This window comes from Anopheles bellator, chromosome 1, assembly GCF_943735745.2.
Source record: "Anopheles bellator chromosome 1, idAnoBellAS_SP24_06.2, whole genome shotgun sequence".
NCBI lineage: Eukaryota > Metazoa > Arthropoda > Insecta > Diptera > Culicidae > Anopheles > Anopheles bellator.
Window position 1 is genome coordinate 7072516 of NC_071285.1, and position 22404 is coordinate 7094919.

General features: G+C 56.5%; 1 protein-coding gene across 1 annotated transcript; it reads left to right on the forward strand.

Annotated features, from left to right (window-relative positions):
- The first annotated feature begins 1086 nt into the window (after positions 1-1086).
- On the forward strand, positions 1087-20459 carry LOC131215802 (unconventional myosin-XVIIIa). Its single transcript, XM_058210202.1, has 7 exons — positions 1087-1398; positions 2040-5507; positions 5579-5839; positions 10024-10386; positions 17281-19319; positions 19385-19579; positions 19835-20459. Exons 1-7 carry the CDS (start codon positions 1087-1089, stop codon positions 20457-20459), a joined length of 7263 nt encoding a protein of 2420 aa, XP_058066185.1.
- The last annotated feature ends 1945 nt before the right edge of the window (positions 20460-22404 follow it).

Below are 22404 nucleotides of genomic sequence, written 5' to 3' on the forward strand. Positions count from 1 at the left end.
CGCGGCACATTAGGACCGGAGCCCACCGTTGGCGTGGAGGGAACTCGGCTTCGTTTGTGGAGTACCGTGTGCGAAGCAGACACTTTTGCGGTCAGTCGCCCCCTGAGAAGAACACCCGGTGCGAAAACGGGCCCGGGGGCTGGCCGGGGACCGTGTCGACACGGAGTGCTGGGCGAGAATGGTGGTACCGTTTATTAGACTTTTATTTTTTCTCACTCTTTCTTAATCAAGAAATGCTTGGCGGCGGCCGTTCCCGCTGCGGCTGCTGCTGCTGGTCGGGTGGTGGATCCGCGTCCCAGGGGCGGATAAGAAAGTGGTCTCGAGAGCGAACAACGCGCAAAAGAAAGCAACCATCGATGCATACATTAACGAGGCAGCGGCGGCGGCGGCATCGGAGATCGATGCTCAAAACAAGCTCCTCACTTGTGGGTTATCGCGCAGCCAACCAGTGGCCATCACGATCAGGCCGCCGAGGCAATTTCTATATTTTTCATTAGTTTCGTATCGTTTTTGCTCCTTTTTTGCGTCCCCAACGTTGGAATGTAATCCGAAGTGTAATTGAAGCGGCATATTTTATGGAACGCAGCGGGCCACTCCCTTAGCAGTGCGGGAACTTCGGGACACTTGGCATACGGTGATAAAAAACCCAAGCTCCAGCGTAGAACGTAGAACGACCCCTCGAGACCTTATCTCGAGTCACGCAAACAGGGCGGCGACGGCACACGATAAACTGAATGGCGAGATAAGAGTTGTGTGATAAAAAGTGATAAAGTGAAGAGAGAAAAAGGAGCGACCACTCGGTGTAACGGGATGTTCCGTATTTGCTTGCGATCGAATGTCGCCCCGCGAAACCAGTGCGTTCTGGTTGCGCTCCAAATACTTACTTTCTGGTGCATTTCGGATCAACTCCTAACCTGTTTTGTTGTTGTTTTTTGTTTCTATTGCAGTCCCCGAAGCCTTTCAAAGCCTTGTCTGTAGTTGGGAGAGCAAGCAGAGTGAGCAAAGTTGCAGAAAAAGGCAGGAAAAGAAAGCAACGGTGCTGGGGATTAGTGATCGTTGGATTCCGGGCTGAATTCCGGTGGGAAGATGTTTAATTTTATGAAAAAAGGTGTGGTTGGCGTGGGGGGCAGTGGCGGAGGGAGTAACAACAGTAACAACAACAATCACGGGGGCTCCGGTGGCACCGGAAGCACCGCACTGTCGCCCTCGTCCGGGCCGGCAGGGTTCGTACACTCCGTCATCAGTAGCGTCGGTGGCGATGGCGGCGACGACAAGGATCGCCGGAAGAAGGAAAAAAAGGCCCGCAAGGACGGTAAACAGTTGCTGCTGGGTGGCGGCGGGACGACCGGTAGCCACTCCGGCAGCATGAGTGCGGAAGAGCTGTTGCGATTGGATGAGGTAAGCACGGCATGATAAGAAAGTGCTTCACTCGAGAGTCTCGAGGGGGAAAGGATTAACCGCATCGTGTTGCTGCCAAGCGATCAATACGTTCCGGTTCGCGCGTATGACTCATTGGTGCCCTTGAAGGTCCCCTTTGAAACCGGCCTGAGTGAGATATTGCAAACTGGAAACGCAAATGCATTCCGGCTCTTGTTGTCTCCGAAGTTGTATCTAAGCATAGATAGCGCTAGTCTTATTGCAATCCTACGCCCTATTCAGTTAGTACTAACCTTCATACTCATTATTTACACCGCTTTTTTGCTACTTGAAAAGAGTTATAAGGAGTCCCCTTCATCTGTCAGGGACTTTTCAGTCCATGTGTTATTTTTTATTTCATGCAAAACATTCTGATCAGACTATTTGGGACAAAATGACTGTAAATTATTGCAAAACATATTCTAATACTCGATAGTTTGTGGCCGATTGGAGATAGCTAAATTTGACAGATGACGCGAGGAGCGCGCATTCCATTGGCGAAAATTGGTTCCCCGTCAAACAGCTCAAGTAGGCCGGTCCGCGGGCTAAATAGAAACCCAAAATGCAAATTAGCTCACAAACTAGACACTAATGCTCTGTCTATCTCTCCTTGGCCTGCTTAGGTTCGCCGGTCGCTAAAGATACGTGGTCGGCGGAAAGAGAAGGAAAAGCTTCCGAGTGGCATCACGGCCGACTACAGTGCGTCGTTCTTTGCGCAACTGGACGTTGACCACCGGGAGTTGGACCGCGGTACGGAGGAAGTGCTGGCCGTGGCCAATACAACGACCTACATCGACCGCAACGGAGAAATGGTGGAGCGGGTGTCGTTTAGCAGCACCACAACCACCCTACAGCCTACTTCGCCGCACAGCGAGACCGGCTACTCGTCGGATCATCAGCCGCAGCTACTGCATCCGGGTGGTGGCAGTAAGACCCAGCCGCCGGTTCCTCCACGGCCACCGAAGCGCGGGATACTGAAGGGATCGCGAGCGAACCTGGCAGCCGACGGTCTCAATTCGAGTGCAACTTCGCCATCGAACCATCATCATGGGTTGCCAGGATCGGCGGCACTCCTGCAGCTACTGGCCTCACCGTCGCCCAGTGCCGACAGCCTGACGGACACTACGACGACGACGACGAACTCTTCGTTCGCAACGCCCCCCTTTTCACTCAGCCCGGTCGGGGAGTCACAGGGATACGACGGTCGCATTGGACGCGTCTTCCCGTTCGACGAGCGCATCCTACCCGTCAACGGAGGCATCATGCTGTCGTTACCTCCCATTACCGTGCAGCCCCTACCGGCGGCTCGCATTCTAACGATTCAGCGCCAGAAAAGCCCACGGAACGATTTCGGTTTCAGTCTCCGGAAAGCATTCGTTCTCGATCGGCCACCACCGGTCAACGGTGAGCGAACGCCACCGCCTGCCCGCCGACTGCGGGCGATCATCTTTGCGGAACCCAGCTCATCCGGCACCGTTCAGACGGGCCTGCTGCCCGGTGATCGATTGCTGGAGGTGAACGGGCAGCCAGTCGAGGAGCTGAGCCGCGAAACGATCATCGAGATGATCCGGAGCAGCGGAGACTCGGTCACGGTGAAGGTGCAACCGATCGCGGAGTTGATAGAACTTTCCCGCCGCTTCGTTACCGCGGCCACGACGGCCACGGATTGTAGCACCCTGAAGCGTAGCGCAAGCAGACGGTTCCTTCACTCGCACCGACCACACCTCGGACCGACGGGGGCACCGTTCGGGGAGGGAGGTGGCTCGGTGGGACGTGTGTGGTTGCTTCATCGCGGTGGCTTTACGGCCGCTCGGCGGCAACAGCTGTCCCCGTCGACGGTTCCGATGCCCTCGCACCACCATCAGCAGCAGGCGGGCAAAGTGTGGGTACGACTCGAGGCACCCAACGGTGCCGGTGGCGGTGAGGAGCTGCTGATCGACGAGGACGATCTCGAGGTGGCGAACGCGGCCGCGTACGATCTGGTCGAGGATCTGTGCCACTTGCCGCACCTGAACGAATCGTCCGCCCTGCACGTGCTACGGCAGCGGTACGCCAACAATCTAATACACACCCGAGCCGGCCCGGTCCTGTTGATCCTCAATCCGATGGCACCGCTGGCGCTCTACTCGGAGAAGGTGGCTTCGATGTTTCGCGGGTGCAAAGCGGAGGACGATATGCCGCCGCACATTTTTTCGCAGGCGCAAACCGCGTACCGGGCTGCACTCGAGACGCGCCGCGATCAGAGCATCATCTTTATGGGTCGATCCGGTGCGGGCAAAACGACCAACTTCAAACACGCCCTGTACTATCTGACGCTGGCCACGGGCGGCGCGGCAGGTGGGGTCGCTGGTCGCGCTCTGACGGTGGAGAAAGTCAGCGCCATCGGAGCGATCTTGGATGCGTTTGGCAACGAGCGGACGGCACTGTGTGCGAATGCGACAAAGTTTGCGCAAATCTTTGCCCTCGACTTCGATCACGCCGGTCAGTTGGTGGCGGGTTCGATTCAGGTGCTGCCCATCGACCGCATGAGACCTTCCGGGGCAGTCGGTGCCCCTCGGTGGAGCTTCCTGTCCGGCGTGGATGTGGGGGCCCTGCGAAAGGAACTGTTGCTGGAACCGCTCGCCGGTGCGACGGCGGGCAGGGGCGCTAGCGTACAGCAGGAAACGATCGATTATCAACGTTTGTGTCAAGCGTTCCGTGTGCTGAATGTCGACCCGCTGGCGGTGCGCGGTGTGTGGCACGTGCTGGCGGCCATCTATCATCTCACCCAGTCTGGAGCCGTGACGGTGGCCGGTCGGGTGCAGTTCGTTAATCCACGCGCAGCCCAGAAAGCCGCAGCACTGCTCGGAATTCCGATGGACGAACTGCTGACGTACGTGTTTCCCGAGGTGGCCAACGGCGGAGGTGGCGGTGGAACGGGAGCCCCGAAAGCGACCACCACCGCTTCATCGTCCGCGGTGGCAACGGAAGCACTGAACGCGTTCAGCGAAGCCCTCTACACCGAACTGTTCTACACGATCGTGGGGCTGATCAATAAATCGATCATGGCCGCCACTCCGCATCAGACGATCGGCTCGGTGCTGCTGGTCGATGTGCCCGGCTTCCAGAACGTGGCCAGTGTCGCCAGTGCTGGTGACGTTGGCGGTATCAGCACGCTGGCCGAGCTGCGGTTTAACTATCTTCACGAGCGGCTCCAGCTTCTGTTTCACAACGCGATGTTGGTGCAACCGCGCCATCGATACGCCCAGGAGATGGTGACCGTCGACGCGGATCCATTGGCGGCGCCCGATGGTGCTGGCATAACATCGGGTGGGCCCGCTCCGATGGTCGCACTGCTCGACAAGATACCGCAGAGTCACGAGCCACGCAAAGGATTGCTGTGGATGCTGGACGAGGAGCAACTGCTGAACCCGGCGCACCTGCACCACACGGCGGCAGCAAACGGCAACGGTGGTGCGGTCGATGAGTTCGACGATGATCCAGCCGGCGATCGTGATGCGCGGTTTATGGAGCGTCTGTTCGCGGCGTACGGCGATCGAGAAGCGCGTGAGACGCTGCTACTGCGGGCCAGTGTCCCGAGCGGGGCATGTGACGTCGTGCTGCAGCATCTGCTCGGTACCAACCCGGTGCTCTATTCCGTGTCAAGCTGGCTCAAGGAAGCGGCCGCCCAGGCACACTACCTGCCCCAGCGCGCCCTGAACTGTCTGCGTGACAGCACCAAGGCGGAAGTGAGCGGATTGTTTGTGGGCACGCTGGGAGGTGCGATGGAATCATCGTACGCCTTCGGGGGATCGTCGCAGCAGCTGCACCAACAGTCCTTGCGACGTATGAGCAGCATACGGCGGACGAACGCCTACACCGCGGGCAGCGGGTTCCCCAAGCGCAACGGGGTGGTGGTGCAGGTGAAGTACACCGTCGACTGCCTGATCGATACGTTGCGCCGCACCGGGACCCACTTTGTGTACTGCTACCTACCGCAGCACAATGGTGGCACGGCACTGCCGGGGGTCGGTGAGCCACCGGCGGGGTCCGAAGTGATCAGGCGGACCGGCGAGGAGGACCTCATCAACATTCCACTGTTGCGAAGTCAGGTACGTTAGCGGTCTACGTGGCCCCAGATTGATGGGTTCTGACCTTCCCGTGTTCCCTTTGCGCTCTCTAGCTGCGGGGCTCGCAGATGCTCGACTTTGCCCGGCTATACCGTTTGGGTTTCCCGATCAATGTGCCACTCGGCGAGTTTGTGATCCGTTTCGGACTGCTAGCGGATGGAGCTGGCGGAAGTACCGGTGGTAGCGTCGGATCCGGACCCGGAGCACTGGCGGTGGGTAGTGGCAGTGGTGGCGGCGACGAGCCCGCCACGGTGGACAGCATTCTCAGCAACTGCGAGGTCGATTCGTCCGTGTACCGCATCGGAACCAGCCAGGTGAGCGGAAAAGTGCACGAAAAGTTTTATTGAATTTTAATTAAAAAGAAGGGGTCTTTATTTGGCGAGAAAGTTTTCCACCACCGACCGACGCGCTGCGGCTTCCGGGACTTCCAATCGAAAGTGTAATGGTCTGCACCCCGGGGGGAGGATCTCGATCATCATCGAGGCCGTGCCGTGTTTTCGAGCACTTACATCTCGCGATCTCGTGCTCTCGCTCTTGCTGCTGCTCGAAACGGTCTTTGCTCGGCCGCTGCTCGATTGGAATGGGTGTTTTTTTGTTTTTTGCTGATCTGACGCTTTCACTCCCGCGACAAACACGCACACATGCACACCCACGGACTGGGCGAAGCTTCTCCGGGCAGCAGCAAGCCGGCCGCGGGCGGAAGCTTGAGAATGTGTGCGCTCCGTGTGTCCGCGAACGCACTTCGCGCTGGAACGCAACGTCATCCGGAGCCGCGGACCCGATCGATGCTCGTGGCGTGGTGTGCGTGGCCCCGTGGCTCTGGATCGGCAGGGTAGATAAAGAAAGATAGCAAACCGATGCAGCACAAACACAGATCCCGTGCGCCGGAGATTGGCCCGGATCGCTGGCTTTCTTCTTCTTCCGCCTTCCGTCCCCGTCGTCGTCGTCGGAGGTGGCTCGCCGAGAACGTCGTCGGCAGACAGCAAGTGGCCATCGGCGCGTCGTGTACCGCTCGAATTTAAACCTATTCAGCGCTATCCGTTCGCCGCGTTCGCACACGTCCGGTCCGGTCGGTGGTTTTTGCACCGGGTGTCCCTAGGAGCTTTAGCATAGGAATAAGTGATCCCGGCGGACCGGGATGAAGGTGTGTGAAGGAAGAAGAAGGCCGTCCAGTTCTCCGCCGACATCACTTGCACCGGCGCCACTGCTGTACAATCCTTTCGAGGAGAACTAGCACCTGGGTGCATTGGGATAGCTTTTTAAGGGATGTCGATTACCTCGATCGTGTGAAGTTAACGGAACCGCGGCCAAGCCGATAGTGCAGTGCCCACCAGGAAGTGCACCGCACACAGTTGCCAAAGTCGTCGGTCAGATCAGTCTCCGGATGCGCCAGTCACAGCCAGCGTGTTGCTGAGTGTTACCGAAGCCACCGTTGCCTTAACATCGCCTAGCAACGGCGTGCAAAGTGCAGGCGAGAAAATAAGGAGCTGGATCCGTGCTGCGGGCAGTGAAAACTTCCACCACCGAGAGTTGGTTTGGTGGCCGAGCAAAAAACAAAACGGAAAGAGAAAAGCGTGAAAGCGTGCGCGGGTGCATTTTCCTTTCCTATCGGACGGCGCCCGCACACTCGTGGGGCGAATGCAACCGAAGAAGGGAAAACGGTGTTGTGATGTGCTCTGCTCTCGTATGGAAATCGAGTTGAATCTATTGCTTAGCCTTGTTTTTATGTTGCGCCAACCGTTTGTTTTTTTGTTTTATAGATCCCTTCTCTCTCTCTCTCCATTGTTGGCCCTATTTTCCAAATGCTGAGCGTGTGGGTTTCCCTTCGCGAAAAGAAAACCGATCACCACCTCCCGATCGGAGTGCGGAGAATGTGAAGAGCGATACAGAATGATGGGCCAACATTAATGTTGTGTGTTTTATGATGGTTGAAGATGAGCCGGGCGATGATCAAGCAATAACGCGCGGCAAAAAGGGGCCCGTTGCGCTTCTTAGGGCGGATGTGATGATGATGATGCCGATGCCGCTGCGATGATGGTTATAATAATGGTGGGTGTAGCAGGAACGAAGAAGCTCGATCATAAAACGTTCATTTGTTTCGTCCGCTGTGGCCATTAGTCGATGGACCGTAGAGAAGCTGGACGAAGCTGAGTCAGATTGTAAGCGGCAGAGTGATGCGATGCACAGTTTCGCCCGGTACAGTTCGATGGGAGAGAGATTAGAGTTGATCGAAGCAAACGGCGAATGAGTGCGCAACCTCCGCAGTTGACGGTTAACCTATCTTCACATTCCTACAGCACAGCAGTGTTTTGTGGTCGTGTTAAGTGTTAATTAATTCTACGAACTATCTCCCCACATCTCAAAACACGCGAAAGTGAGCGAAACTTCCAAAAGGCACACGGCCCTCCGTAAGTTACCCCACCACCGCTCTGTGGCAATGTGCCGGAGATGAGCGTTCACGGCAGGCAGCGCAATCTCACGACCACGGCCACCGGTGGAAACGTGAGACGCCCGCAAACGGCCGGCACCCTCGGGGATCAGCTGCTGTGCAAATGTCTCGAGAAGGGCCACGAAATACTGCGCAAGGTGGAAGAGCTCACCGTCGTTAGTCCGCTCCGGATCCGGGCCACGGTTTCGCGTCTTTCGACCGCGCACTACGCACCGCGCGGGGCGCCACCCAAAAGTGCAACGTCCGGGACCGTGATGACCCAAACGATGCACCACCAGTCAGGTGACGGTGCGGCGGTCAATCAGCAGAAGCAGCAAAAAAGCGGTGGCGGTGCATCAATTGCCACCACGGGGGTCGAAAAGAAATCAACTCCAGCGAAGGCCGCTGGAGCCGCACGAAGCACGGCAGCGGTGGCCGCCTCAGTGATCAGTAGTAGCAGACTGGCAGCGGCGGCAACACTGGACAGTAGTAGACGCTCGACGCCCGCCAGTGGAAGGTTGAGCTCGCGAGGCGCGCGAGCAGCCGCGACCGCGAGCAAACCGTGGACGAGATCGGTGGCCCCATTGATCCCGGTAGTGGCACCGCCGCCCCTTAAGTCACCCGCTCTGGTGAAGCAAAATAAACCGCACACCATCCCCAAGGCCCACAGCGGATCGTCCTCGTCCACATCGTCCATCACGTCGACGTCTTCGCTGAGCAGCTTCAGTTGCTCTTCAGCAACGACCACCGGCATCGGCCTCGATAGTGGTGATGAAGGTGCGGGCAAAGAGAAAACAACGACGCTACTAATAACCAACCCGCCGATCATACCTTCCATAATGGCCAATCAAACGCCCCCGGAAGCCACCGCGGCCCGACACGCCACTGCCGGGGGTGTGTCGAGCAAAGACTCGTACCACGAGAGCGACTGGAGCGAAGATTCCGGCCGAATGTCGAACGAAAATTTGGACCTTCTCGGCAACGGTGGCTCGGAGCAGGAAAAGGACCCGTCACCATCGGTGCCGCCGCCACCCCCATCGGTGGGCAAGTTGGACGAAAGTTTGCTGGGAATATTCGAACATTCCGCCGCCGATGGGTTCGCTGGTGGTGGCCGGTGGAACCGTACAGTGGGGGCGCCGGCCATCTCGGCTGCTGGTGGTGGTGTGGCCCCGCCGTGGAAGAAAGGACCGAAGTCGTCGCCACCGATCGCAGTCGCAGTGATTAAACAGCCAATTATTACGATCAACGATGACAGTGAGAAGGTAACGAAAAATCGAAAACCGAAACCACCTCGAACGTGGCTGCGGAAAAAGTCTCTACCATGGGCGAGAAAGTTTGACCCCCTCCCGAGAGGGGTGGGGTAGGGTAGGTTTATGTTGGTCACCGTGATGGCCGGCCGTGGCGTTGCCCGCTTTGGCAACATTCAACCGTTTCGCGTTGCAAAACGCACGGCCAAAGGAAAATGGCCAAAAACACGCCACAAATTATGCGACTTTCCTTTGGATTCGCGCGCACGGCGATCGTCCGGAACACGTGTTCCGTGATCGGTGCGAGGGTGCAATTGGAATCGCCTCTCCCCGTTTCCATTGTTGTTTTGTTGCTTCGCCCCAAAAAAGGTGAACGTTTAAACAGATGCGGCGGGGAGCTATGGAAATTCCAATCGCGCTGTGAAAAAATCGGAATCCGACTTCCGGAAGCAAGCGGAGGTTGCGGAGAGTGTCTCAATGGTGGATTTTCTTTCGTGTCCTTGGCTTTTTCGAATAAAAAACGCGGAAATGTGCAACCCGCGGCTGGGCCCACGAAAACATGAAGCCATCAACGGAAGCCGATCGTCGTCGTCGTCGTCGGAACGTGGTTCGAAAAATTATCCGGTTCACCCTCACCAGCTCCGCTGAAGGTTGCTGGCCGGAAGGAGGGCGGGTTAACTTTATCTTTTCGACCCTCGCACCCTCCGATTAACGATGTGCACTAATTTTCTCTCTATCTCTCTCCCCCTTTACACGCTCCTCGTCGCGCCACGTGTGTCCACGCAACGCAACGCAACCTTTAATCTGCCTCCCACCCGCGAAGGTTTTCTTCCGTTCCGGTGTGTTGGGTGCGCTCGAGGCGAAACGCGACGAGCTGCTGTCGGATCGGGTGATCCAGTTGCAGGCCCACTGCCGCGGTTACCTGGCCCGAAGGCGTCTCGCCCGTCGCCGGCTGCAGGAGTTGGCGGTCCGGTGCATTCAGCGGAATGTGCGCGCCTTTCTGAAGGTGCGCGACTGGCCCTGGTGGCGGTTGCTGGTCCGCGTGATGCCGCTGCTGGCCGTCCACCGGACGGAGGAGCAGCTCGTGGCGGCCACCGCCGAGCTGCAGCAGGTGCGCGCCAAGCTGGAGCGGATCGAAGCCGAACGGAACGAGCTGAAAACGGCCAACCACAAGCTGGAGGCACGGGTAAGTACCGTCCGCCGTGGAGTGTGTCCTTTTCGGGTGTCCGTTAACCAAATGCATCGGATCGATCGGGGGTCACATTAAGCGATCACTCAGCAAACCTTCAGTTTACCAATCGATTTGAACGTTTTTGCTAAACTTTGCTACATTTTCTCCAGCCAACCGCTGCCAACTCATTCAAGTGAACCACAGAAGGTCGAGGGTCGTCGGGGTGGGCCTCACACGTGGGAGTGTCGTGTCGGTCTATAGGTGTGAGAGGGTTCGGCGCGATCACCGATCACCGACACCTTCCACGCACACCGGATGTGGATCTGTCGGGCGAGATGCAACTTCGTCACTCTGTTATGGTCTTCGCGAATGTAGGTGGAAAATTTATTATCGCCCGCGCGCGCGACTCAAGTCACTCCGCCGCGTGTCGCGATCTCGCGATCGTGTACGGTTGTGGTGATTGGGGCGATGAAAGGGCGCAAAAAAAAACGCGTCGCAGTCTGTTGTTTTGCCATTAACAACACGATCGCTCACGGTTAGTCTAGTGTACGCCGCTTGTGTCTGGGTGCGCGGGTTTTCGGTGAAAACTGTTGTCCTGCGAACCGTTGTTGTTGTGTTGCGTTATGGAGCAGTGGTTTCGTTTCGTTGTGTGCCTCGTAAATCCATAACCGGCGCTCCGATCGGGCGTGAAACGCATTAGAAAATGTTGTGTCCGACAACGTAGGATCTTAGCACCCCCCCAGCCTGATCACCCGCAAAGCATGTAAGTGTAGAATATCGGTTTTTTTTGTGGCGCACAAGAAAACATCTTACAAAACATATTCTGTGTGTGCCCCATTTTTTTCGCACCCCACACACGATCGAGAGCGTGAAGAGGGAGAGAGCGAGAGCGCAATGCGTTGATCGCATAAATTCCACCCTTCGATCGATCGCCCGCGCGACAACCTTTGGTCATAACAAACATGCTTTCGCTTCCGCTCGAACCGTTTAACACCGGCCCGCGTTGATCGATCGGTTCGGATCGGTAGTGGTAAATCTGATGGTGGAGACCGCAGGGAGATCGGATATCGATCGCCACGCTTTCTGCGCCCCGAAACAGATTTATGACCGAAAGTTCCGGGATGGGGTTGTGGAGTTCGAAAGCGGCATTGAAACACGCTGGCGCTGTTGTAAACGGTGGGAAACTGCGATTTACAGGACCAAAGTAGGCTCATTTAAATTCAGCACCAGGTGCTTGTAGGGGCTAGAGGTTGTGTCAAAAATAGCAAACGGATGTTTAAAGCAGAAAACAGATGACCGGCGGACTGCATTGTCAAACATCTGGCGGATCAAAACTGCGATTAGTTAAACCCCGCGACGGCGACGACGAAGACACGGAAGGCGAAGGATGCTAACAATGTTCGCTATGCACAAACATTTGTGGGGCCCAATCTGTTCCGGTTTCTGCTGCCCAACTCAGCTCATTAGCTCTGGTTGTCCCGGGTGCAGCGCGCCTGCCTGCCTGTGAGGTCGTTGCCAGGTTTTCGTGCGCTCGGCCTCACATGCATGCCGTGGCCGCCTCGGTTCTCGGAACGGTTGTTTAACTCTGGTCCGTTTCACGCCCCGTCCGCCTGCTCGTGTTCTACATTTTCCACCGCCAGCAGGGGCTGAGTGACAAGCCCCGTGGGGAAACTCTTTCCCAAACATCTTTTCGCGCACGGGCAGACGGACGAGTGAAAGTCTTACCGCCTTGCGGTTTAAGGGGCACCGATTCTTTTCCTGCCCGATCTAAACAGCTGACTCCCGGTTCGTCGCTAAACACGGGAATGATCTGCTGCTGCGTGTGACGGCGCCCTGTAGAACGTGTCTTCGTCGTCCTCCCGCCGTTGCCGTCGATTGGCTTCGATAATTACGCGAAGCCGTTCATCGTTCGCACCCGTGCACTGGCCGGTTGCCGGCTTCACGAAGACGGTCGTCTCAGACAGGACACCATCGCGGAGAGTATCATTTGGGGGGTGATCTCTCTGTTTCATTTTGTTTTTCGCCTTTCGGCGTTTGGTTATTTGTGTACTGACCGGCGAAGACGGTGGCGCACTGCGACTGCGTTGTTTTGGTCGATCGTTTGGGGATTTTTTTTTAAATTTAATTTATTAGCATTTTTCGTCAATATCCCAAAAGCATTATCAGAGCTGTTTCCATCGATAGATACGAAGTCACTCGAATCCAGCTCGGGCATTAAGGGCATTCTCGAACATTGCTGGCTGTGGACGACGAGGTTGCCAAACGTCTCACGTTCGGCCAACTCCATTGGTTTGGCCGCAGTCAGAATGCCAGACACGACACGGAAGCCCAACCGGGGCACGGTCGGGTCCCGTCCCGTGGCCAGCTGGCTTCCGTCTGCCAATTGGCCGTTCATCATCGTGTCGCATCACACACATCGTGTACAGCCCGCGAGCGATCACGACGGGGCCACACTCGGTGGCCGACCCGCTTGGCCGTGTCTAAAAATACGTTGTCTTCTACGGTTGCCAGCAGCATCTTCTAACCACCGGAGTCGACGTCTCGTTGTCGGTGGCCATCCCTGACACCCGATGTTACATTTGTCGCTCCGTTCACTTGTGTCACCGTGATTTGTCGCCCGCGGCACCTCCACGGCCTCTCTCCGACCGAAGAACTCCATGGGGTCTGCTCTGGTTTACCCCACAACAGTTTGTCACAACAGCAGCTGGTGGTGGGCAGCCCGGATGGAGGATGGGAAAAGGATTGGGTGTAACGCGACCTAGTGCGTTGGCCGCCCAGGGCGGGGATCACGGTGGGCCTTCGCAACAGGGACAAAATGGTAGGCCAGAAGAACAAGTTTCAAGTTGCTGGGGGAGAGATACTAAATTTACCGAAACGAGTGTCCTTCACCAAATTTTAATTTCTTTCATGTTGAGCTGTCAGATTAATGGAATTCTTTAAAACAGTTGCAAAACGATCAACCATTTTTTTACGGCGTTTCCTTCCTTCGATCGATCGATCGACGCCGTGCCCCGGTTTGTTTGTACAAGTTTTAGGGCTTTAATAAAAGTTGCCCACTCGGCACGGCACGCAACACCCAACGGTGTTTAAATAGAACTGCGCCGTGCCGTGCCTTCCTCCCCCCTCCCCCCCGACGGAACCGTGAACTGGCTCGGCTCGAAAATCCTGTGACCGACGGACGGGTTCTGCAGCTAGCCGACTGTGCGCACTCCGTCAGTCCGGTGCTGGTTGCGTTTGCGTGCGGATGCATCCGGGCCAGCACACAGAAACGCACAGAAAAACCCGACCCGATTCGCGAAAACCCTCGCTCGAAATTAATCTTAAAAGAAACACGCGCGCACCCGACACAGGTGGGGTGAACGACGACGGAACGTTCGCGGTGACGCGAGAGTTAAATTGAAGCCGAAATTAATCCGACCGTGCGATTGCAATCGCCATCGATCACCCGCCACCACCGGGACCACGGCCCGCCGGCCCACATCGGGGCCACTCGAGGCAGCGGAGAAAAGGGCAAGCTTGTGAAACCCGGATCCGGGCCGGTCTCTCGGCCCGGCAGCTCGGTGGACGGATGCTCGGTCGGTGATGACGAAATTTTAAATTTAAAGTGATTTGCTCCAAATTGCCAAACGAACGAATTGTGTGCGGCGTTTTTTTTCCTTCTTCGTTCGGTTCACCGGTTCCACTTCCGCGCGGTAACCGCCGCCGGGACCGGGAATGTGATTTCTAACGGCGCGGATTAAGTGTGTTCAATGCGCGAGCCGCCAGCCACGAGAGTCAACCGCGATTCGGGCGTGAAGCAGAAAATCGTCCCACCGCCGGTCGCCGGCCCCCCCCCCGGGTTCGAGGATCGTTGACTCGATTGCGTGAAGAAGAAGGAGAAGAAAAAAACAATTAAGAGGCCAAAGTCCTCGCGAACAGAAAAAATGGACTGTGTGTTGCAACGGTTGCGCGGTGTTGTTGTTATTTTTTTTTTGGTTGTAGTGGCCACTGAGCGGCGCAAGTGAAGCGGAAAGAACAACGGCGCACGGCGCATAAATTAAACTGCATCTCAGCGCGCTTCGCCTGATCCGGCTGTGTTTCGGTTTTAGTCCCGGCAGCGCCGGGGCTAATCCTCTTGCTCCCGAAAAATGCGACCAATTATATCGGCGCCCGCCCAGCCCCAGTCCGTGGCGCAATCGCCATCATCGTCGCGCATAACGCAACCACCACCGACGGCGGCAGCCCCAACATCAACAGCAATAACTTCGCCGAGCGCCGCACCATCATCGGTGGCCACCTCGCCGGCGCCACCAACCGTGGCCAAGTGCCAGCAGCCGCAGCAACCGGCGGAAGATACGTTGCAAAACAGCGGTAGCGCCGCCGCCAGCATTGCCACCAACGGTGTCCAACTCCCCCGGGAAGATGATGATAATGGGCCGGCCGTAAAGAGGGCGGCCAAGAAACAAACACCGACGTCAGCGGCCGCAGCCGCCGGCCTTCCGCCCAAACCGACCAAATCGCCCTCCACGTCGTCGGTCGGGGGAAAGCTGTCGTGGAAAAATTTTCTCCCCAATGGCGTTGGTGGCAAGGCAACCCCTGCTGGGGGTGGTGCTGCTGTCACCAGCACCGGAAGTAAGGTGTCGGCCAGCGCAACGAAGGAAGCGAAACCGACGCAAACTGCGATCGACGAAAACAACAACGAAATGCACGAACCGAAGAAATCGGCCACCACGATGTCCAACGGTCAACCGGTGGAAAAGGAAATTGGTGCCGAGGCAACGAAAATGGTCAACGGGGTGGGTGAAAATGAAGAAATGGTGGCGACCGGTGGGCGTGGTGAAAAGGAAAGCAAAAGTTTGGGTCAGCTTCTAAGCGGGTTGGGGCGCCGGAACAGCGTGGAGCGGAAGGCCAGTGGAACACCGCCGGCCGTCGGTGGCCCAGCAGCAGCAACAGCTTCCGGTACGCTTCGTAAGGATTCGGTGCCCAAATTGATTCGATCCGCCAGTGGGAACCGTCTTGCGACGGCGAAACTGGAGAATGGGGATAAGATCGTTGCCTCTTCGAACGGCACGGATAAGGTCAAGTCGTCCTGCATCATGAACGACGGGGAAACGGTGGACACCAAGGGACAGTCTAAGCCGGCGGTCAATGGCAGCAGTGCGAAAGGCGCTTCGATAATGGGAGCTCCGATCGGGGTTAGACTATCGCTGAAACCCTCAAGGTCCGTTACGCCCGATCGGGTCGATCCGAAGCTCGCGAAAGCACGGGCCTCCCCAGTACGGTCGCTGGCCGACCCTCCGCAGATCGATAAATCCCCGCCCGAGAGCAGGAAACCGTCGCTGACGCTGGAACCGTCAACGATGGTCCGAGAGAAAACTCCACTCCGAGCAGCATCCGCCTCCTCGAAGAACGCCGGGCTGATGAAGGGTGATGAAAGTGACGCTTCCGCGGCATTACCACCCCCGTCACCGACTTCTTCCTCCTCCAGCCGACCGGTTGTGAAGGTGCGCAAGGTGATCAAGAAAATTATCAAAAAGAAACCGAAAGCCCCAGAACCACCAGCGGTGGATTCGCCAAAGACCGACGATACTGTGACGGCGAAGGGCGAGACGACGCAGGAGGTTCTCGAGCTGATGGGAACGGTGGAGACAACGATTACGCACGAAACGGCCGATACCGCAATGGTGCGGGGTATGGTGGAAATTTCCAAACTTCCCGACCCGAAGCAGGAAAAATCGAAAAAGGTGCCCAAAGGCACGGCGGAGAAGAAAAGCGAGACTGAGGAGCAGCGTAAGGATGGGCCCGTGGCGGTTGGACAGGAGGAGGGCGGCTTGGCCAACGGTGAAACGACGGTGGGCGAACGGAAGTATTGGGCGATCAAGAGACGCGCGACGGCCGATCGGGCAATGTCCTGCGGGCCGCTGGAGGGTGATCGTACGAACATCGTGGGGCTACCGGCCGATCTGTTGGAAAACTTTCTCCTCTCGCTGGCCACGCTTCCGCAAGAGATTGCCGTCGAGCTGCCGGAGATGGCGGTACCGCTGCCCAAGTACGGGGCCAACCGCTCGCTGGCCCGCTCTGCGTCGCAGTACCTGAGTAGCAAAATTCACGATTTTCTGCGACGCACCGATCACGTTATGCAAGACTGGCGCAATCTCGGCCGCACGCTGCGTCGGCCGGACGATCTGGGGATCGGGTCGATGGGAGACGTTACCGGCCTCGGGACGGCGGTGCGATCGCGCAGCGTCTCCAACATCATTACCCGCGGCCTGCAGCTGCTGAAGGAGCAGTCGCCGCGCTCGCTGTCCGGTCGCGGGTCGAGTGTTTCGCGATCGAGCTCCCGCTCGTCGTTCTACTGTGAGCTTCCGGCGGCCAGGCGTGCGATACGTCAACGCCGGCGGTTGAGTGGACTGGGCAGCAGAGGGTCGTGTGACGATAACGATGACGATGATTGCAGTACCGTGGTGGACAACAGCGAAGAGGTAATGCAGCGCAAAGGGGACAAACGCAAAGTGTGACTGTCAAAAAATGGGCCGACTACCAAAGTTGACAGGCAAAAGATGACTCCGTTGAAGTATTTTTAATCTCCGGTGGGCTGGTCATGTCTTCTTGGGGACTGAGGGACGTAATAGGTCTCGCCTGTTACGGCGAGACTGCATCGACGGCAATGCCGTGCGGTGGCCGGGATAATAGATTAAAAGACGAAGGCTCTTGATCTTGATGTTCTATTACAGGTTAATGCCGCTCGGCGGTTCTAATGTCGGATAATCTAAAGCGTTACATAATAATATGATAATGGGCATTTTATTACAACATAGGCCAATGGGTGGTTCTTTGATCGATCGCATTTGGTTAACCAATCCAAAAACATAACGTAAATGGAAGGAGCGAATTCTACTAACACGGCTTTGTTTTGTGGCTCTCTTTTAGCTAAGCGACCTAACTTCCGAGCTGACGGAGGAACACTCCTCTTCGAACCTCATCACCGAGCGGCTCGCCTCGGAAACGTCCGAACGGTTGCGGCTGGAGAAGGAGGTCAAGGAATACGAATCAAAGTACCGCAATCTGCAGGAGTCCTCGGAGAAGATGGAGATGGAGCTGCTGTGCGCCAAATCGGAGCTAAACTATGACTTTGACGACTGCAGCACCGTCGGGGGCGAGTACGACGGGCTGGAAGGCGGGCTCGAGCGCGACGGAGGATTGGCCGACGGGGAGGTAGCGAAGAGTTACCGACTGCGGTACGAGCGGGTCGCCCGGGAGCTCGAGTTTACGAAGAAGCGCCTGCAGACGCAACACGAACACGATCTGGAGCAGCTGGTGGGTCTGAAGAAGCAGCTCGAGAAGAAGCTCGCCGATGCGTACGAACAGGTCGAGGAGCAGCGCGGTGTCGTGGCGCAGTGGAAGCGAAAGGCCCAGAAGATGACCAACGAGATGAACGATCTGCGGTTGCTGTATGAGGAGCAGAGCAGCCGCAACAATCTGCTCGAGAAGCGGCAACGAAAGTTCGATGCCGAGTGCCAAACGCTGCAGGACTCGGCGCGCCAGGAGCGGCAGGCGAAGGAGCGGTTGGCGCGCGAGAAGGACGTGCTGATGGCGGAAAAGTGTAAGCTTGAGCAGAATCTGTCGGACGTGAAGCTGGAGCTGGAGCTGAAGGAGGAAAAGAACACGGCCCTGCAGAACGAGCTCGACGAGATGATGTTCGGTGGCGGCACCGAGGAAGAGATTGCGCAGCTGAAGCGCCAGAAGCTCGAGCTCGATCGGCGCTGCAAGGAGCAGGACGAGGAATTGGACGAAATGGCCGGCCAGATACAGCTGCTCGAGCAGGCCAAGTTGCGGCTCGAGATGTCACTGGAAACGTCACGCAAGGAGGCACGCAAGGAAGCGCAGCAGCGTGACGACGAGATGGAGGAGGTGCGTGGTGCTTCGTACAAGAAGGTGAAGTCACTCGAGTGTCAGCTCGAGCAGGAACACGAAGAGCGAACGCTGCTGTTGCGCGAAAAGCACGAACTCGAGCGGCGCCTGAGCAGCCTGGAGGATCAGGACCGGGCGGAGCGTGCGGCCGAGGAAGCGATGATGCAGAAGATGAAGCGCGACAACCGCAAGTACCGGGCGCTGCTGCGTGACGCCCAAAGTCAGCTCGAGCGGGCGAAGGGAGACTCGGCCGGGAAAGCACTGGTGCGCCAGCTACGGAACCAGCTCGAGGATGCGGAATCTGCGCGCGCCGTGGCCGTCAAGTCACGCCAGACACTCGAAGTGGAACTGCAGGACGCGCAGATGTTGATCGAAGAAACGGGTCGGGCCCGGAACGAGGCGGAAGACAAGGCTTCGGTGGCGTTGCGCGATCGGGCCGAGCTACAGGGTCAGCTGGACGAGAACGAGGAGGAGCTGGCGGAACTGATGAAGAAGTACAGTGCCACGGTGAAGCAACTGTCCAGCGAGCAGACGCTGATCGCCGAGTACGAACTGCGGCTGTCGGAGCTCGAGGGCGAGAAGCGGTCGCTGAAGGAACAGCTGGTGGAGCTGGCGGCCCGGCTCGAGAACGTGGAAACGATCGGTGACTCGTCGAGCACCATGCAGTTCAAGCGGTTGGAGCTGCGAACCAAAGAGCTCGAATCGAGGCTCGAGTTCGAGCAGGCGACACGGGCCCGGATCGAGATTCAGCTCAACCGCCACAAGGACTCGCTCGAGAAGCTGCAGGGCGATCTAATGCAAGCGCGCAGTCGCGAAGCGCAGGCCCAGGATTCGGTGAAGAAATCGCAGAAAACGATACGCGAGCTGCGCGAGGAACTGTCGGCGCTCGGAAACCGCGACCAGGAGAACCTCACCAAGCGCAAGGAGTTGGAGAAGCGCATCGAAACGGCCGAATCCGAAACGACGTCAGCGCGAGCGGACCTTCGTCTGGCGCTGCAGCGAATAGCCGATCTGCAGCAGGCGATGGAAGAAGAGGGCGATTCGTACCACTCGGACAGGTAAGGGCAGCACGCGATTGCGATCGTCCCCGAACCGTCCCATTGACTGCTTTGTTTCATTGTAGCGATGCAAGCGACAGTTCGTCGTCGATGGATTCGTTCCACGAGTCGACCGTAACTCGCAAATCAACGAGCACGGGCAGCGGCGGAGGCGGTGATCCTTTCGGTGCAACGAACGGCAGTCTCGGCGGTAGCCGCGGAAGCGCAAGCCTCAGCGGCGGTGGTGCGCGAGATGCTCGCAAGGAAAGCAATAATCCTAGGTATGTTGGCACCCTTCGTGGTGTAGGTTTTTATTCGAACAGAGAAACATTTCCCCAACGAGAACCGGTTCGGGTTGAAGAGTCCATCTGTGGGATCGTACACGCCATAGTTAACGATCTTGATCATCATTTTGTAAAATCACCAGTCGCTATTCTAGTCTCTTGAAAACGGCAAAGTAGATTCCCAAATCATGTCCCATTCCTGTTTAATCGTTTTCGCCATCATTCACATTGCGCACGAAATCACAAAACCAGGATACGCCCATGTCTGATCGGAAGTGTGCGCCGCAAGAAACGCTTACACCCCACCATCACGGAGGAGGACGAAGGTTTCGAAACGGACGACCACGCGACGGGAAAATCGTCTCCCCAAGAGAGTGAACCAAGCTCAATGGTATCAGTGGCTGGTTCGGACACAAGCGACGATCGGCCTACGGACCACCAGCCTGTGGTTGGTGAAAGCGGCCAAAAGCCAACCGACCGATCGCTCCCTAGTGCGGGCGACATTACCTCCGGAGCTAGACTGTCAACTGACCAGCAGGAGCAGCAGCAGAACTCTGATGGAACGGGCGGTAGTGCCGAGTCGAGAGAATTTCCGTTCGATATCAACACATTGAAATCGATCAAGGAGAAAATCCACTCGCTCAATCAGATCATTCGCGACGAATCGCACGATTCCGGGGCGGAGATCGATCTGGTGGATCTGAAGAACCTCAAGAATCAGATACACGAGTTCAAGAAGGCGATCGAATGCAGCCGATCACGGTCAATGGACAAGATCGCCACTGGTGGTGGGGCGCTAGCTGCCGCTGTGATAACGACATCAGCCTCGACCGGGTCGGCCCCAGCCGGTGGCACCGACACAACCAAATCCTGCTAAGCTTTGAAAGGGACAAAGCTCCTCGCCACGCATTTTGCTACCGCCAAAGCGAGGAATCGGAGATGCATTTTGACACAACCGGGAGCCACCCGGCAGTACTGCTCAAGTCGATCATGCCAAACGTTTTCTAAACTATGTAAGCAACAAGTCTTGAGAGATGTGTAAGGAAGTGTGTGGAATGTTATGTTTGCCCCGCCCGTTTGCGCCGCTTCGCTTTAACCGAATGGCTGCGGCGCGCCAGAGTTAGATCACGTCCACACGGCCAAGGACCATAGAACCGCTCCTGCGTGTGGATTCCGCTTCCCGACCCTTTCGCTGCTGCCACGATCAATACGACGGGTGCTGCTTTCCCGTTTCACATTGCTCCATTTTCCGTTGCACTTCGTTCATTGTTTTTCTAACGTTTTCACTTGATCACGATTTGCATTCGCATTAACTCTTTCGCCATCGTGTGTGCATCGTGTGTCGTTTGTTCCGTCCCCTGTTCATTCGACAAACAATGAAATGTTGTGGCCTCTTTTTCTTTCTCTTCCCGATTTTACCGGTTTCCCGGTTTCTGGTACTTAAACTATCAGCGGTCCGATAAGTTGTTCCCCTGCGCCCATTGTAAGCCTTTATCCGGAATTCGCTCGGTTCCTACCGTCGTCAGTCGCTTCCTCGCCCGCCCCCTCATACACCAGCTTATTGACCGAGTACCGCCGGGCGTTGAGCAGTGATCGCCGATTACAGAGTAAACCACAGCCGCCTCCGGTAACACCGGTTCTCGGTGGCGCAAATCGCGTGATCGCCCCGAAGGAACGTTCGTGCCCGAGTGTTGGTGGCAGTAAACAACGCCAGAGACCGTTCTATTACTGGTGGCAACATCCCTAGAGGTAGCCAAACGCACCCGATGTAACTAATCCGGTTTGATTGTGGCGTGTTTAGCGCTAACGACTGTTGCCGTACATAACTGTGCTTCCGGATGTTCCCCGATGAGTGGTGGATCTCCTCGTAGTTGACAAAATGCCTTCCGTTTCAGCAGCCAACTTTAGATACGATAGATTTCCTCTCTTGGGGGGCTTGCTAATTCTGTGTTCGGTCGTGTTTTGCTATTCCATCGTGTCCCGGTGCAAGTTTGTTTAATCCGTTATGTTTTCTCGTTCCCAACAGAATCACCCTAACGATGGTTGCTGGTTCCGACAGCCACGCAGCGACGACGGCGGCACCAGGAGCAAGGTTAACCAACGGTGGAAGCGATGCCGCGGCACTAGACGATTCCTCTTTCGCTTGAGGCCCCGGGAGACCGGACGTTCCCCGGTGTCCCCGGGCGTGGCACAACGGCACCTCGTACCAATAATATCGTCCCTTTTCTAAAGTCCCTTTTTGCCATATGGAATGGAACCTCCGCACACACGGCACGCACGCTCCCATTCTCTGGGGTGGCGTCGGTGGCGTGGTTTTCATTGAATTTTTAATCGAACAAAACCAAACCTATTACTCCATTCGAACAACCACCAACGCCACCATTTAATGTAGTCGAACAAATAAGCGGCGAATACGCGGTTTTTTAATGCAAATAGAAACCGCGCCTGCATATTTATATATACCAATACCCTCCCTATATGCTTACAAAGATATATATGATAAACAAATCGATAAACTGTCCGTATTTATTACTGCTTCAGTCGGCACCCGACGGACGGGCGGACGGCCAGACAAATCTTGGATCGGATCGAACTGACGAACCTGATCCAATTAAGCGCATAATCGACCCCACTCACTACCGAATTCCGTGCTTTTATTTCCGTTTGGCGACTTTTCCTTATCCATTTCTCTTACCAATTTCTTCCATCAAAAGCATATCGTAGGTAATATTTGTATGCTTTCGTTTTTTCGTTTTGTATTTTACTTTTTAATGTGTATTTATGTCTACGTCGTGTTTTCTCTTACGTAAGGAAACGAGCCC

Bases quoted from the DNA above. Each gene is read 5' to 3' on its own strand.
- LOC131215802 (XM_058210202.1), top strand. From the start codon at position 1,087: ATGTTTAATTTTATGAAAAAAGGTGTGGTTGGCGTGGGGGGCAGTGGC. The intron at 1,399-2,039 runs GTAAGCACGGCA...TGGCCTGCTTAG, and splicing joins AGCTGTTGCGATTGGATGAG to GTTCGCCGGTCGCTAAAGAT. The intron at 10,387-17,280 runs GTAAGTACCGTC...GCTCTCTTTTAG, and splicing joins ACCACAAGCTGGAGGCACGG to CTAAGCGACCTAACTTCCGA.